The sequence below is a fragment of the Zosterops lateralis genome (assembly GCF_965231275.1).
Source record: "Zosterops lateralis genome assembly, chromosome: 3".
In the NCBI taxonomy this organism is placed as follows: Eukaryota; Metazoa; Chordata; class Aves; order Passeriformes; family Zosteropidae; genus Zosterops; species Zosterops lateralis.
Window position 1 is genome coordinate 55,167,927 of NC_139764.1, and position 12,852 is coordinate 55,180,778.

The following is a 12,852-nucleotide window of genomic DNA, read 5'->3' on the forward strand; positions in this document are numbered from 1 at the left end:
TGAAAAGCATATATTTAAAAGAGTGACACAAATAAAATGCATGTTTTGTAAGTTCATGGTAAAAGAGAACAAATAAAACTCAGTGTGAAAATGCCAGCTCATTTTCTTTGCTTGTGACTCAGAATATGGTCAGGAAAGCTGGTGAGTGGAGAAAAAACATAGAAGCAAATAGCCGTTTGATGAAGAAATTTGAGGAGTCTAGAGCAGAACTGGAGAAAGTAATACAGATTGCCAATTGTTGCTTAAAAGAAAAAGGAAATCCTGAAGAACTTCTCAGGAAACATAGCGTGAGTAAATTCTCTGACCTTCTTCATGGAAACCTTTGAGTGCATGACATAAAAGCCTGCTTAATTCTAAAATTGATGTGGATTTCTTGCACATGTAGAAGTTATACAGATCAGATCAAACTAATGTTAATATTGAAAAACAAAAAGGAAAACGATCAGCTCGCTTACTGATGTAAGATTGGATGTAAGCAACCAGAAGGTGAAAAAACCTAGGGTGGGGTTTTGAGTTAGAACACTGTTTCGACAATCTCACACATCCACTGCTCTTTTTTCTTTACATTAATATGTTTCTGTATTCTAACCATAACTTATGCATGTAGCTTTGAAATGTATTCTTGTTAAAATGTCATCTCAGTGTACTGGCTGAGAATAAATTAATTTGCTAGACTTTAACTGGCTAGAAATAGTTATTTCCTTTATTCACGCATCAGTTCTTCAATGGAACAGAAGTAACATTGAAATTTAGTGTATTAGGTAACTTTATGTTGGCATATCAATATCCAGTTTCATCTACTCACCTTCTCACTGTTGGCCTCCACTTCAGGAATTTTTTAACCAGTTGGATCAGAGAGTCCTAAATGCCTTTCTGAAAGCGTGTGATGAACTTACTGATATCCTCCCAGAGCAAGAGCAGCACAGCCTGCAGGAAGCTGTAAGGAAACTCCATCGGCAGTGGAAGGTTAGTGAATGACATCTCTGGATATTGTCAATCTTAGTTTTGGAAAGTTTCTGTATGACTTATATATTTAATAAAAAAATTAAAAAATAAAAAATAAAAAAGGGGAAAAATTATTTTACAATATTAGATTCCTCTACACCTACAAATAGCCTCTTGAAGAAAATCTGTTAAGTAAATTCAAGAAATGTGAGAAATTAATTATAAAACCTTATTTCTCCCCTGCTACAGAGAGCCGTAATGATACCTATCTTGAGAACAGGTGCTGGGATTTTTTCCTTTATGCTGATGCTGGATAATTACAGTTACTCTCCTGACCAAACAAACAAATTTTGTAAGACATCAGGCCATCAGCCTAAATTGTGTCTTCTGCCAAAGACTCGAACAACTGAACTAACTCTACTCACCAGCTATGGAATTTTTTGCCGGCTACAGCATATTGCTGGTCAAAGTTGGAGTGATGCATGAGGGTCTCACTAGCAGGCAGGCAGAAACCTCTGGAAACAGTTGTGAATACTGTTTTATACAGGAAATATTTGCTATGTCTTGCTAAGAATGAAGATGTCTCTGTAATGGGCCTTATTCACACACATTTTGGTCACAACTTACAACTTCTTGATAAATCTAAGACATTGGTAACAAAATTAACATGGACAAACCCCTATCTGTTCATGAACATACATGTCTTATTTTCTATATCATCAGGTTTTAGTCTATTTATTTGTAGAAAATTTACACTGAAGTAGTGGGAGTAGTGTTTTATCTCTGTGCTTCTTTATTGCCCCTGTGGGTGTGTAGGATCTTCAAACAGAAGCCCCATATCATTTGATCCACTTGAAAATTGAAGTGCAGAAAAGCAAGTTCCTGGTGACAGTGGAGGAGTGCAAAGCTGAACTAGCTCGACAGAACAAGGTGTTATCAAGAGAAGGCAACGAAAGAATGATCAAGGAACACATGGTATGAGTTCCATGCCTCCATGGGGACATTCACAGGAAAACATTTCAATGTCAGTAATAAACAGAAGTTCTGAATGACTCTTCAGCCACAAAACTCTTTTTGTCCAGCTAATATCAGATCAGTTCTTGAGGTCTTTAACAAAAAAAAAAAAAAAAAAAAAAAAATTAATTTATGAAAAATATATAGATATGCTTTGTGATTTCTTCCAGTTTGTATTTCTATTGAATTTTCTGCTTTGTCTCCCATCAGTTGTTCTTCGGTGATAAGGGATCTTACCACCTGTGTGAGAAAAGGCTACAACGGATTGAAGAACTGTGCCAAAAACTGCCGGTTTCCGATCCAGTGAGGGGTACATTGGAGAGCAGCCAGCGAATCCTGAAGGATCTGAAATCCCAGATAGACAGCACATACAGGAAGCTAACAGAGCACTCAGACACCTGGAAGGGCTATAAGAGCAGGTGTCACCTCAATTCATACCTGGGTCCTGCAGAGCCTCATGCATGGTCACTTCTCCATGTGTCATCACAGATCAATACCATGGAAAAAATGATACTGTGATCTTAGCTTCAAGTAGAAAACTATACTTTGTGTAGTAATTCCACAAATTATAGTGAGACTTCAAGAGATTTTACAATTTTTTGCCTACACTTGAGAGGTTATTGTTTCATGGTGGTGATTTTTGTCTAACTTTTTTTTTCTTTTTCATCCTGTGATATCTTGTTTTAGGTTTTCTGAATTGGCAAGTTGGATTTCATCAACAGAAAGAGAGCTAAAGAAGATAAAGGAAAATGTTAATGATACTGCCAAATACAAGCAGTGTAAAGCATCTGTGGCGGTGAGCCCTTGGCTTATAAAATTCTTCTCCAAAGTAGTGCAACTATTTTGCTACAGAGACTCTGTTGCTTCCTGGTATTCTTAAAAGCATTACTGGGAGAAATTTGCACGTTACAGCATAATGTGGCAGAAGTTCTTACTCTTAATAATTTAGAGAGTGACAGGTCCCTTTCCCTCTATATATAGAACATTAAAAATATAGGGGCAGATAGAAAAAAATATTTGTCTCTCATCTTATTGCATGCAGAGTTAAAAGTGCTGCTCACAGAAAAGCAAAAGTTTCTGGATTGCAGGTTTTTGAATGATCTTACATTTAATTACTTGCATGTAAGAAACCTTCTATTATAAAAATTCTCTTCTACAGTAGTATAAGAAGGGAGGAAAAAATAATCCACCATTCAGTTTTGTACTGGTGATTGGTGAAAGACTGATGAATACCTGAAGATTGAGTTGGTTAGTTAAAATAGTTTTAAGCGACAATTGATTGTGTCACTTGGGACTCAACCCTTCTTTCTGTTTTGGTTTTTTTTTCCTTAATTTCACATACTAAGAGCACCTACATATTTCAGGTGTTTATGTGAGGTTCATGAGCACGTTATGAGTCTAACTATATGGAGAAACATTATTAGGATGACCTTGATAAAACTGATAGATCCTTAGCTTAATGGGTTCTTCTGCTTCAAAAAGTCTGATTTACTCATGTAGTTTCACTGCTGCCAACATCTCATCAGCACTGCCACAAAGATACAAGTGAACTACAGGTTGAAAAGAGGTGTGGAAGAAACCAAATTTAAATAGGAAAAAAGTTACACAAAACTTCATATTGTGTGAAGTTATGTATTTGGCAAAGTCAGCAACTCAGATTTAAATTGCAACTAAGAAATATGGTCAATAAATGGAAAATACATAAGTGGCACCTGCCTTCTGTCTATCTATCTGTAAGTAAAAATGTTTATGAGGGAAAAACTACTCCACTACTAACTAAAGAACGGTCTAATTAGTAGTGGAGTACAGTCCGTGGAAGAAGTGCAAAATTCTAGCCATTGACTGAAACAAAATCAGATAGGGAATGCAAATAGAAAAATACTACATTTCTAGTATTTCAAGCTAAAGAAAAGTAGTGTGTTTACACTACTAATCTTTGAACTGATGCCATGAATGTCAGTTATTGATGTATTTTGTTTGTTTGAAAAAAATGTGTTTTGATTTTTTTTCTGTAGGAAATTAGGAAGCATATTCACAAGCATGGAGAAAATCACAGCTGGCTGAAATCTAGACTTGCTGTTTTGACCTCACTAAGTCCTGATTTGGAGGCCAAAGAGACAGAGGATGAGCTTTTTAAACTTTCCAGTGACTTCAAGAGACTTCTAGATTTGCTGGCTGAGGTACAGTATGAGGGACACAAGAACTCCCAACTTACAATGTCACATAAAATGACATCAGTTATGGCTTCACAAGCACAAGTTCCCTGCTGTGTTTTTTTAATTAATCTGCAAGCCTTCAGCAAGGAAAATTAATTTGTACTCCATGGATAGCAAAGCAGTGAGAGTAGCAGGCAAAAAAAAAAAAAAAAAAAAAAAAAAAAAAAAAAAAAAAAAAAAAAAAAAAAAAAAAAAGAAAAAAAAAAAGACATGATCATAGTGGATGTTCTCCCTTTGCAGAATTGGAAAGTAACAGAGTAAATGTTTTTGCAGCCAAAATATCCTTTTTTTTTTAGTTTTTTGCAATCAGTTTGTAGTGAACATTGTCAAAACCATGATGTATATCAGCTAGTGGATAAAGACTTGCATTTTAATCATGATTTATTTATCTTTTATGCTGAAATAAAGCACTACGTTGAGATTGTTTCTAGTCATTATGGATGTGTATTACATCCTGAATTTGCAGGAAGAGGCTGCAGTTCTCTAAAGCCTGAATGAAAATGAGATACTGTAACTGCAGAAATCATAGGAAAATTCTAACTCATAACAAGCAAAACCTCTCAGAAACATTGAACCCTTGAGTTCTGCAAGCTCTCAGGGAGCTTACTGCTTCACAGTTTATACAGTTAAAAGAAAAATCAGGTTAAACATAGAGCATCTTGCACTTAAAATGTGGAATAGACCCACTTGAAAGCAAAAACAAAGAATTCAGGAGAGAGAGTTCAGACTTTAGATTTCGTTGTTAATGTCAGCTCTTGTGGAGGCCTTACAGAGTTTTCAAGTGTATGAAATTGCTATGTATTTGTTGAAAGTTCTATAAACTTCTGTGGTGTGAACACTGTTTGGAAAGTTCGGGCAAGAAATGTAATTTCTACCTGATTGTGTAGGTTGGTTTTTGTTTGGTTGTTTTATTTCCTTTTAGTTTTTGGGGGGTTATTTTTGGAGTTAAATCACTTGGGTTTTGTTTCCTCTAAAAGTCAGAATTAAAGGTAAGTTAATGGGTGTAATATAAGAAAATAAGAGGTCAAACAATACTTGGTTTGAATCTAAAAGCATAATCTAAATGGCACTCTGTATTATAGTGAAACAACTACTGATTCTTAGAAGTCTGAATACTACTGATAAAGCTTGTTAATCAGGTGGATGAGACTGTTTAGACAAGGACTGATACTGGGTATTGCCAGAGTTCAGCAATAGTTTCGGAGACTAAAAACTAAATATTTATAAAACAGGAAAGTAAATGGCTTGAGTTCAAATGACTCTCCAAAGTAAAAAGGAAAGGAAAGGAACAGGAAAAAGAAAAGAAAAAGGATGTAGAATAGTTTATGATTAAAACTTTAAAACACAAGAACTATATGAGGAACAGAGCCTGAGAGTCAGTTACATGTGTTTAGCTGAATCACACAAATAGAGAAGGACTGCCTGATATGTTTAATGGATTTACCTCTTTCTTTATAAAATTTTGCAAGCTGAGACTGGATACTAAACCACATGCACATTGTGGTCCATAACAACAAGGTAATTCAGCACTTTAATGTATTCTTGATTCACCAAAACACTGCTCAAGACAGTCCAAATGGCAGCAAAATGTTTTTGTGTGTTGAGTAGTGCAGGTGTTTTGGAATCTGGGTCAGCCTGCAAGGAGAGTGTGTGTTTTCTAAGTGATCACCAATAAGTAGCTGTCACAGATGGCTATTTGTCATATGGCAGTGTAACAGGGAGTATGTTTGAACAAGACAAAGGTCTCCCCAGTCACATTTTAAGCCTAAAGACACTTTTTCAATGTAAAGTTAAAGGTGTCAAAAATTCTGGAGACAAAAATGGTTTAAATATAAAAAATATACTGTATTTTTGAAAAGGAATTCTAAATATAAATGTACCCTAAAAATATAGATGTGTCTTTCAACATGAAATACCTAAAGTTATCTGTGATGTTAGATTGAAAATACCTTGGGTGCTGTTGGAGACTGTGTCCAGTATAAAGAAGAAGTCAAAAGTGCAATTGAAGAGTTAATCAACAACTCTAAAGAAGTTCAAGCAGAGGCTGAAAAAATCCTGGATACAGAAAGTTTATTACAAGCTCAGCAACTACTGCTTCATCATCAGGTAGGGCAATTACTCATGTCTATATCCAATTTTTTAAAAATTACTAACTTATTTAATTACAACATTTTATTACATCCATTAATACAAGTCTTTATATTTAATATTGAAAGAATTATAAAGGAAATAGTCCTATGTGGCCTGGAATTGATTTATTTTAATGAAGAATGTTTTCAGTATCTTCTAAATGTTAATTTATTTTTATTTCATATGGGTTTTTGGGACACAAAACACTGAAAAACAAGCTTCATTCACTTTAAATTTTGGGTGAATGTACTCTGCAAATATGTAGACTCTCCTTTTTACCTTTTTGTAGCTAAGAGTTTCAGATTCAATCATGATAAATTGAGCACCATTCTGGCTTTAGAAATTTCTCTATTTTAGCAGTTTGATGTGGCCCCAGCCCTAAATATTGGAAGGAAGGTGTTGCTCTAGCCTTACCTCCTTCTCTGGGTAGGTGTTTTTGTGACAGATGGGCCTCCATTCTGTAGGAGTAGAACAGGAGGTTTTTCATGCACTGATGATGGATCAAAACATCTACAGGCTACAGTAATAATCAATGGTATGGCTTGCATACAGCAAGAATCATGCTGTATGAAATCATACATCTTTATTCAAGAATCATGCATACAGCAAGAATCAAGGCCAAATATGGGAAAATAACTTTTTGAACTGCTCAAAGCTAATGAGAACAGGAAAAAAAATACTGACAATGTTTTAAGTTTTAATATTTAAGCTTTAATATTTAAGTTTTTTATATTAACATCTATTTCTGTGGAATCAGCTTAGTGTCTGACCAATCACTACTAAATCTTACCTGTGTCTCGTCTAAACTCTTTGGTGCTATAAGCACGATTGTATATGTTAAGGTTTTATGTGTATTCATTGTTTAAATACTCTACATTCCTTATCTATTTTAGGAGAGGTAGTAAGAATAGTGAACTTCTCCTTGAGTTCTTTTTCTTTTGCCATGGAGTCTGCCATGATTTTGACACAGATCTGAAGGTGCCCAGAGTAGAACTGAGATAGTTGTGAATTTACCTAGCAAGGGTGGCTGGGTCAGGTGTGTTATAAAGGAGAGGGGATGTATTCTATTCTGGTAGTGCTGCAAATCTAAAGCTCTGCACAACTCTAGCCACATACTGCTGCTCTCTAATAAGGCTGATATATTGCTTTGTCCAATCTGAGGCTCCAGCTTGTGCCTCAGTAGTGCAGAGCAGACCTGGATTCAGTCATGAGGAGTATATGCACCTGTGACTCCTGCTGTGGTTGCTCAACTGCTGCACCTTCTGCTTTCTCAAATATGCTTTGGATAAATGGCTACATTTTCACTCTTTTTTTCTCACATGCATATGTCACAACAGGCAGCATTTTGGATGCTAGGGCATATACTTGATGAGTATGAGACTCTCAAGAATACTTGCCCCAGTTTTGCATACCCCCACAAAAAAGAAAGGGTCTGCATTGTGCCTGTTTCCCAAAGGGGCTAAAAAGGCTAATCATTCCTGTTGGGTGAATGCTTTTAGCAAAGGACAAGGAGACTCCGTGCAAAAAGGCAAGATGTGCAAAAGCAGATTTCCCAAGCCAAGCGGTTGCAGATTGAAGGTGGACTGCCCAGCACAGTACGAGAGGATTTACAAAAATTAGAGGGAACATTGGAGAACATGCAGCAGACTATGGAGAAACGGGAAGAGCAACTGCAGGTGGGCCTTTTGCTCGTGGAAATATGATCTCATGCTTACTTCGTCCTCAGTTTCTTTTTATAAACTTAGTAAAACCCAATTTTTTTAATATCAAAAAACAGAGCTCATTTTCTCATGTCTTGGTCCTTGGGGTTTACATGATCAGTACCTCTATGAAAACATCTTAAAGCTGTATACTTCTTAAATAATAAAGAAATAGCATTCTGTCTGGAAGTGTTTGAAACTCCCAACTATTCAGTCATAATAGTTATCAGTTTTAAATCATTTATCTGTGAAATTATTTTTAGATGTCTCTTTTCTAGTTACTAAAGATGACATTGCTCTTTAGTTGAGTGTCCTTAGCCTGGATATTAGGTTAATAACACCTGATGTGCAAATACAGTCCTCACAACTACTGTGTGAAACACATGCTGTGATCCTAAATTTGAAGGAGAAATTCACTGGGAAATCAAATGGATCTCTTCAGCTTGTATAACTGACCATGGACTGAACTGGGATTAGAATTTATAGCTTCTTGCACCCATATGTGATTTGCTCTTTACATGTTTCTAAGCAGAATGTTAATCCAAATGGCCACTATTCCATGCAAATGTTTAAAGTCACCAAAATTATTTCTCGTGAGAAAACACAAAATGAGAAACACAATCAATAACTTCTTAGTATAAGCAGTTTTTATTGAAACACATTTTTTCTCTAAAAATTCCTATATGTAAAGTCTTAATCTGTGCTTCAGAATCAAGAAAATAATTTTTTAAGCTGTCATTGACTGGTAATTAAATGCTGTAGGTTAATCAAAATTCTACATTATCAGGAAAGAGCAAATAGGTCCTTATGAGTGATTATCCTGTGAGTAGGGATTTTCTTCTACCATTTTAGTGCAATTTATTTCATTAAAGAACTTGAAAATCCTTTTGATATTTTTGACTACTTGTCACCCTAAGTCTCTGCATGTATTACTTTAGATTTCTTACATGACCTTTAAATATAAGATTTAAATATTGCTGGCAACTTAGAGAACAGTGCTTTTTTAGCACAGCATAATATGAATCAGCAAATGTTCAAGGATAAAGTTTTATTTGGTTTAAAAGAGTTTCATGTACTCACTGTTGAGTAGATAGCTTCTCAGGAAAAATTATTTTATTTTATGTCAAGACTTTATCTTTTTTTTCCTTTTTCAGTAATGTACAAGGAAAATCTCATTTTCTCCACTTTGATCTCCTTGTGTTCCTTTTTCGGTTTTGTTTGTCTGTTTTTTAGGTCACAATAAATAAATGGGAGCAGTTTGAAAGAGACAAAGAAACGGTAGTAAAATATCTCAATCAAGCAAGCTCTGTACTTGAACGTATCTTAAACTTTAGCAGTTTAGAGAGCCTCTCCTCAGAACTGGATCAGACAAAGGTACTGAGTGTGTGAAATGCAGGAACTGAGGTATATTTCTGCCTTGCCTGTCAGCATGGGCTGAGTGTATTGCCTTCAATCTTTCCATGGTTTCCCATTAATGCAGACGCAAAGTGCACCAATGACAGATTGCATAAACTTTTTAAGAGGTAAAAAAGTAATTTTGTGAGAAGAAACCAAAAAAACATTAAGGATTTCTCAAAGTCAGCATCTGAAGCATTTGTATGAACGTTAGTATTATTTTGAGGACTTCCCATTTTATGCTCAATAACCATCCATGCTGGTAATCCAGTGTGGAGCACTTGCGCGTCAACATTATTAGGGTGCACTTTGGCAAGGTTGTGTGGAATGTGACAAATAGCAGTCCTAGCCCTGAGAAGAAAAAGGAGAGATGTCTACCCCATGGACAAAAGCCATAACATGCCATTTGCCCTTAGTAACACAGAATTATCCCTGCTCATTTTATTTATTACTACAGAAGTAATAATAGTACTTGTTTTTCCTCAGTGCCATGGTTTACGCACTGCTGTTAGCCTTTGATCAAGCCAATAATGAATTATTCCTTCCTTGATTATACTCAGCATTGATTGTTCTGGTGTGTGGGTTCAATGTTTGTCACAAAAAATAATTGCTAAACAAAGTGAAAATACAAAATATGAGGTACTGCAAAATCCACTCAGTAAATGGTGGGATCTAAAAATTAAGTAAAGATGTATATCATCTTCTACAATGCAGAAATAAATTTCTTGAAGAGCTATAAAAGAGACTTTGATTTTTTGAGTTAAAAACTTTTACACATACAGCATCCCTTGATAAATTTAATTCAATCTAGTTTGCTCAAATCGACTTTTCTTATATGCAACATGAAATTAACTTTCTTCAGAGATTGTTTTTTTGTATTCACACATTCAGAATATACATGCAGGACATGGGTGCTTTTTTTCCAATCATAAACGTTAAGGAAAAATACTTTTTGTGTAAATATATGAAAATCTATAGCTGTATTAATACATCTTGCATCCTTACAGGAACTTTCTAAACAAACTGAAGCAATGGCAGTACAGGCTGAGAATTTGGTGAAGAATTCCTCTGAGATACAGCTTGGTTCAAAGAACAAACAGTCCCTTCAGCATCAGGCAAAATCAATTCAAGAACAAGTGAAAAAAGTGGAAGTTACTCTTGAAGAAGAGTATGTTCTTAACAAGTCCTAATATTTATTCTTCACTATAAGATTGTATCAGATTTCTAGACTACCTTGTCAGCATTTTGTGTTGTCTCATCAGCTCTGTCATTTACTGCTTGCTCTGGCATAGTAACCAAGTTATGGTACCAAATATGTCAAAAGAGTGTGTGCAAACAAAGAATTATTTTCGTTTAATTTTATCTAGTTCATAAAGGTTAGTTACATTTAATGTGTCGTTTATCTTTAAGCCCCAGTCTTGTGAAGAAGGGGTAATTGAGCTCATTCTTGAGGTACTGGACTCTTTTGGAAAGAAAAATATCAGTTAAGAGTATTAGAGCAGCATGTTTACCACATTTGCCTCTTTTTCAGTATTCCACTTTCTCTATAGGAGTGTCAAGAAGTGCCTTCGTCTTAGCTGAATGCCCAGATTGTATTTCATGGGCAAAATCAAAAGCTGCTTTTGCTGCCAAAAAACACAAAGGCATAATTTTCCAGATTTTGTTTAAAAATGAAAGGTTTAAACTCCAAGGAAAGCTTGATAAATATTTGTAGCTTTTTGTATTTGTAAAAAATTCTTCCCTTCTCTCAAGTGAGTAATTCAGTTCTTGAACTTGTTACTCAAATCCAGAATGTTGCTATTCTCATTTTATCCCTATACAGATAGATTTGTATGTATGTGTGCAGTCAGCATTTTTGCATACACTACATCTGATACACAAATCATAGATACCTGAGCCATTTACATTTTGTCTTACTGGAATTACTCTCTAGAATAATTTCCAGTATGAGATTAAGCAGGTACCATCACCTCAAACAGGATATGAGCCAAGGGCAATGCCCAAATAATCGAGGTTTTTTCCTCATAATGACCACTGTCACACTAATCTGATTTTAATTTAGTGCCGTTTGCTTCCTGGTGTGAAACAACAGCTATAAAGCAGAATAACTAGCCTGTGGAGGAAATGGGATCCTACCATTTCTGTAATGCTTTCTCCAACATGAAATGCTAGAGTGATTTGCAGTCAAATTCTACCATCTCTTACTGAGTACTTCACACATCATTTTCTCCACTATTAGAGAGAAAACTAGTGTGATTTTTCAATCTAAAAAATTTACCCTTCCAGCATTTACTTTTAAAATAAAGAAATGTATTTTTAAATGAAAGTCATCATTGATCTACCCTTTTAATGTAAATATTAGATAGGGTTTAGTTGAATGTATGGATTATGCAGAATGTCTGTGGTAGTGTGACAGATAATCAAAAGCTAAATACCTTCTGTAAAAGATGCAAATACATACAACTATCTATAGGGTATCTACAGAACTCATAGTAAGTGTGTAAGAGTTATATTTTAACTTGGATCATCAATAAAAATCTTGGCATAAAGTGAAGTTACTCCAAACTCATGTTACATAGTATGCCAGTGAACAGGAAGAGGAGAGAAGAGTTTGAGCAGCTCTCCACAGTCAGCTACTCTAACAGCTTAGCCCATCTGTTTTTCAAGGAGATCATGCAGAGCTGTGCAGTGTGTTTGGGATTATATTCTTTACAATCTGTGGCTTTCCTAAAGAAACTCCAACGAAGGCATGGAACAGCAGTTGTGCCACTAATTTGGTCCCTGGATTCTGATTTCCAGCTGTATTTTCATGAGTTGAACTTGAGTGAAATATTTTTGCACATTGTTTTCCTAAAAATAACTTGAATTTGCATACACTCTTATCAGTAAATGGCTTGTTGACATTCCTATTTATTTTTTTTTAATTTTGAAAATAAATAAGAAAATATAAAAGGGCCAACTTTTACATTTTTAGGCTACATCTTTTCTTAAAGTTTCCTCTAGCTTTAATGAGGGGGGAAAAAAGTTAAAAACTTTTTACCATGGAATGGTTTTTAGGCTATATTTAGAAGGAAAATGTATTTTGAAATTTTGTAATATTCAAACTTTTATGATGAAGCTTTAATATTTTCAGTGAAATAGAAAATGTGTGTTTTGCAAGCTGTGTGCAGGGCCTACATTAGCACTGGTTTCAATTACTTGAAAGGAGGAGAAGCTTGTATACTGGAAGTTAATGCTGTTAGGCTTTGCATAATTGCTATCTTACTTGTGACAAAAAAAAAAGGTGCTTTGTTTGCAATCCTAGACATAGAAAAATCAGTCATAATCTGTCTGTTTAGCATACCTGTAATGTAAAACTAACTCTGAGGGAGTTGAGTCACATTTGTTGTTGATTCTTTGGCTTGGTATGAAATCATTGCCATAGCAAACACAAACTTCCTATAAGGGGGGGG

The 12,852-nt window shown here is 35.1% G+C and overlaps 1 protein-coding gene across 15 annotated transcripts in view; it reads left to right on the top strand.

Annotated features, from left to right (window-relative positions):
* The window catches only part of SYNE1 (spectrin repeat containing nuclear envelope protein 1), a 280,640-nt gene that overhangs the window by 88,783 nt on the left and 179,005 nt on the right, over nt 1-12,852 (top strand). For all 15 annotated transcript variants that reach the window (XM_083856114.1, XM_083856125.1, XM_083856128.1 and 12 more), the window contains exons 21-30: nt 123-287; nt 832-966; nt 1,762-1,920; nt 2,170-2,378; nt 2,647-2,755; nt 3,975-4,139; nt 6,114-6,281; nt 7,805-7,981; nt 9,239-9,379; nt 10,408-10,568. In XM_083856114.1, coding sequence (XP_083712240.1) covers nt 123-287; nt 832-966; nt 1,762-1,920; nt 2,170-2,378; nt 2,647-2,755; nt 3,975-4,139; nt 6,114-6,281; nt 7,805-7,981; nt 9,239-9,379; nt 10,408-10,568 — 1,589 coding nt within the window. The remainder of the gene's footprint in view (nt 1-122; nt 288-831; nt 967-1,761; nt 1,921-2,169; nt 2,379-2,646; nt 2,756-3,974; nt 4,140-6,113; nt 6,282-7,804; nt 7,982-9,238; nt 9,380-10,407; nt 10,569-12,852) is intronic.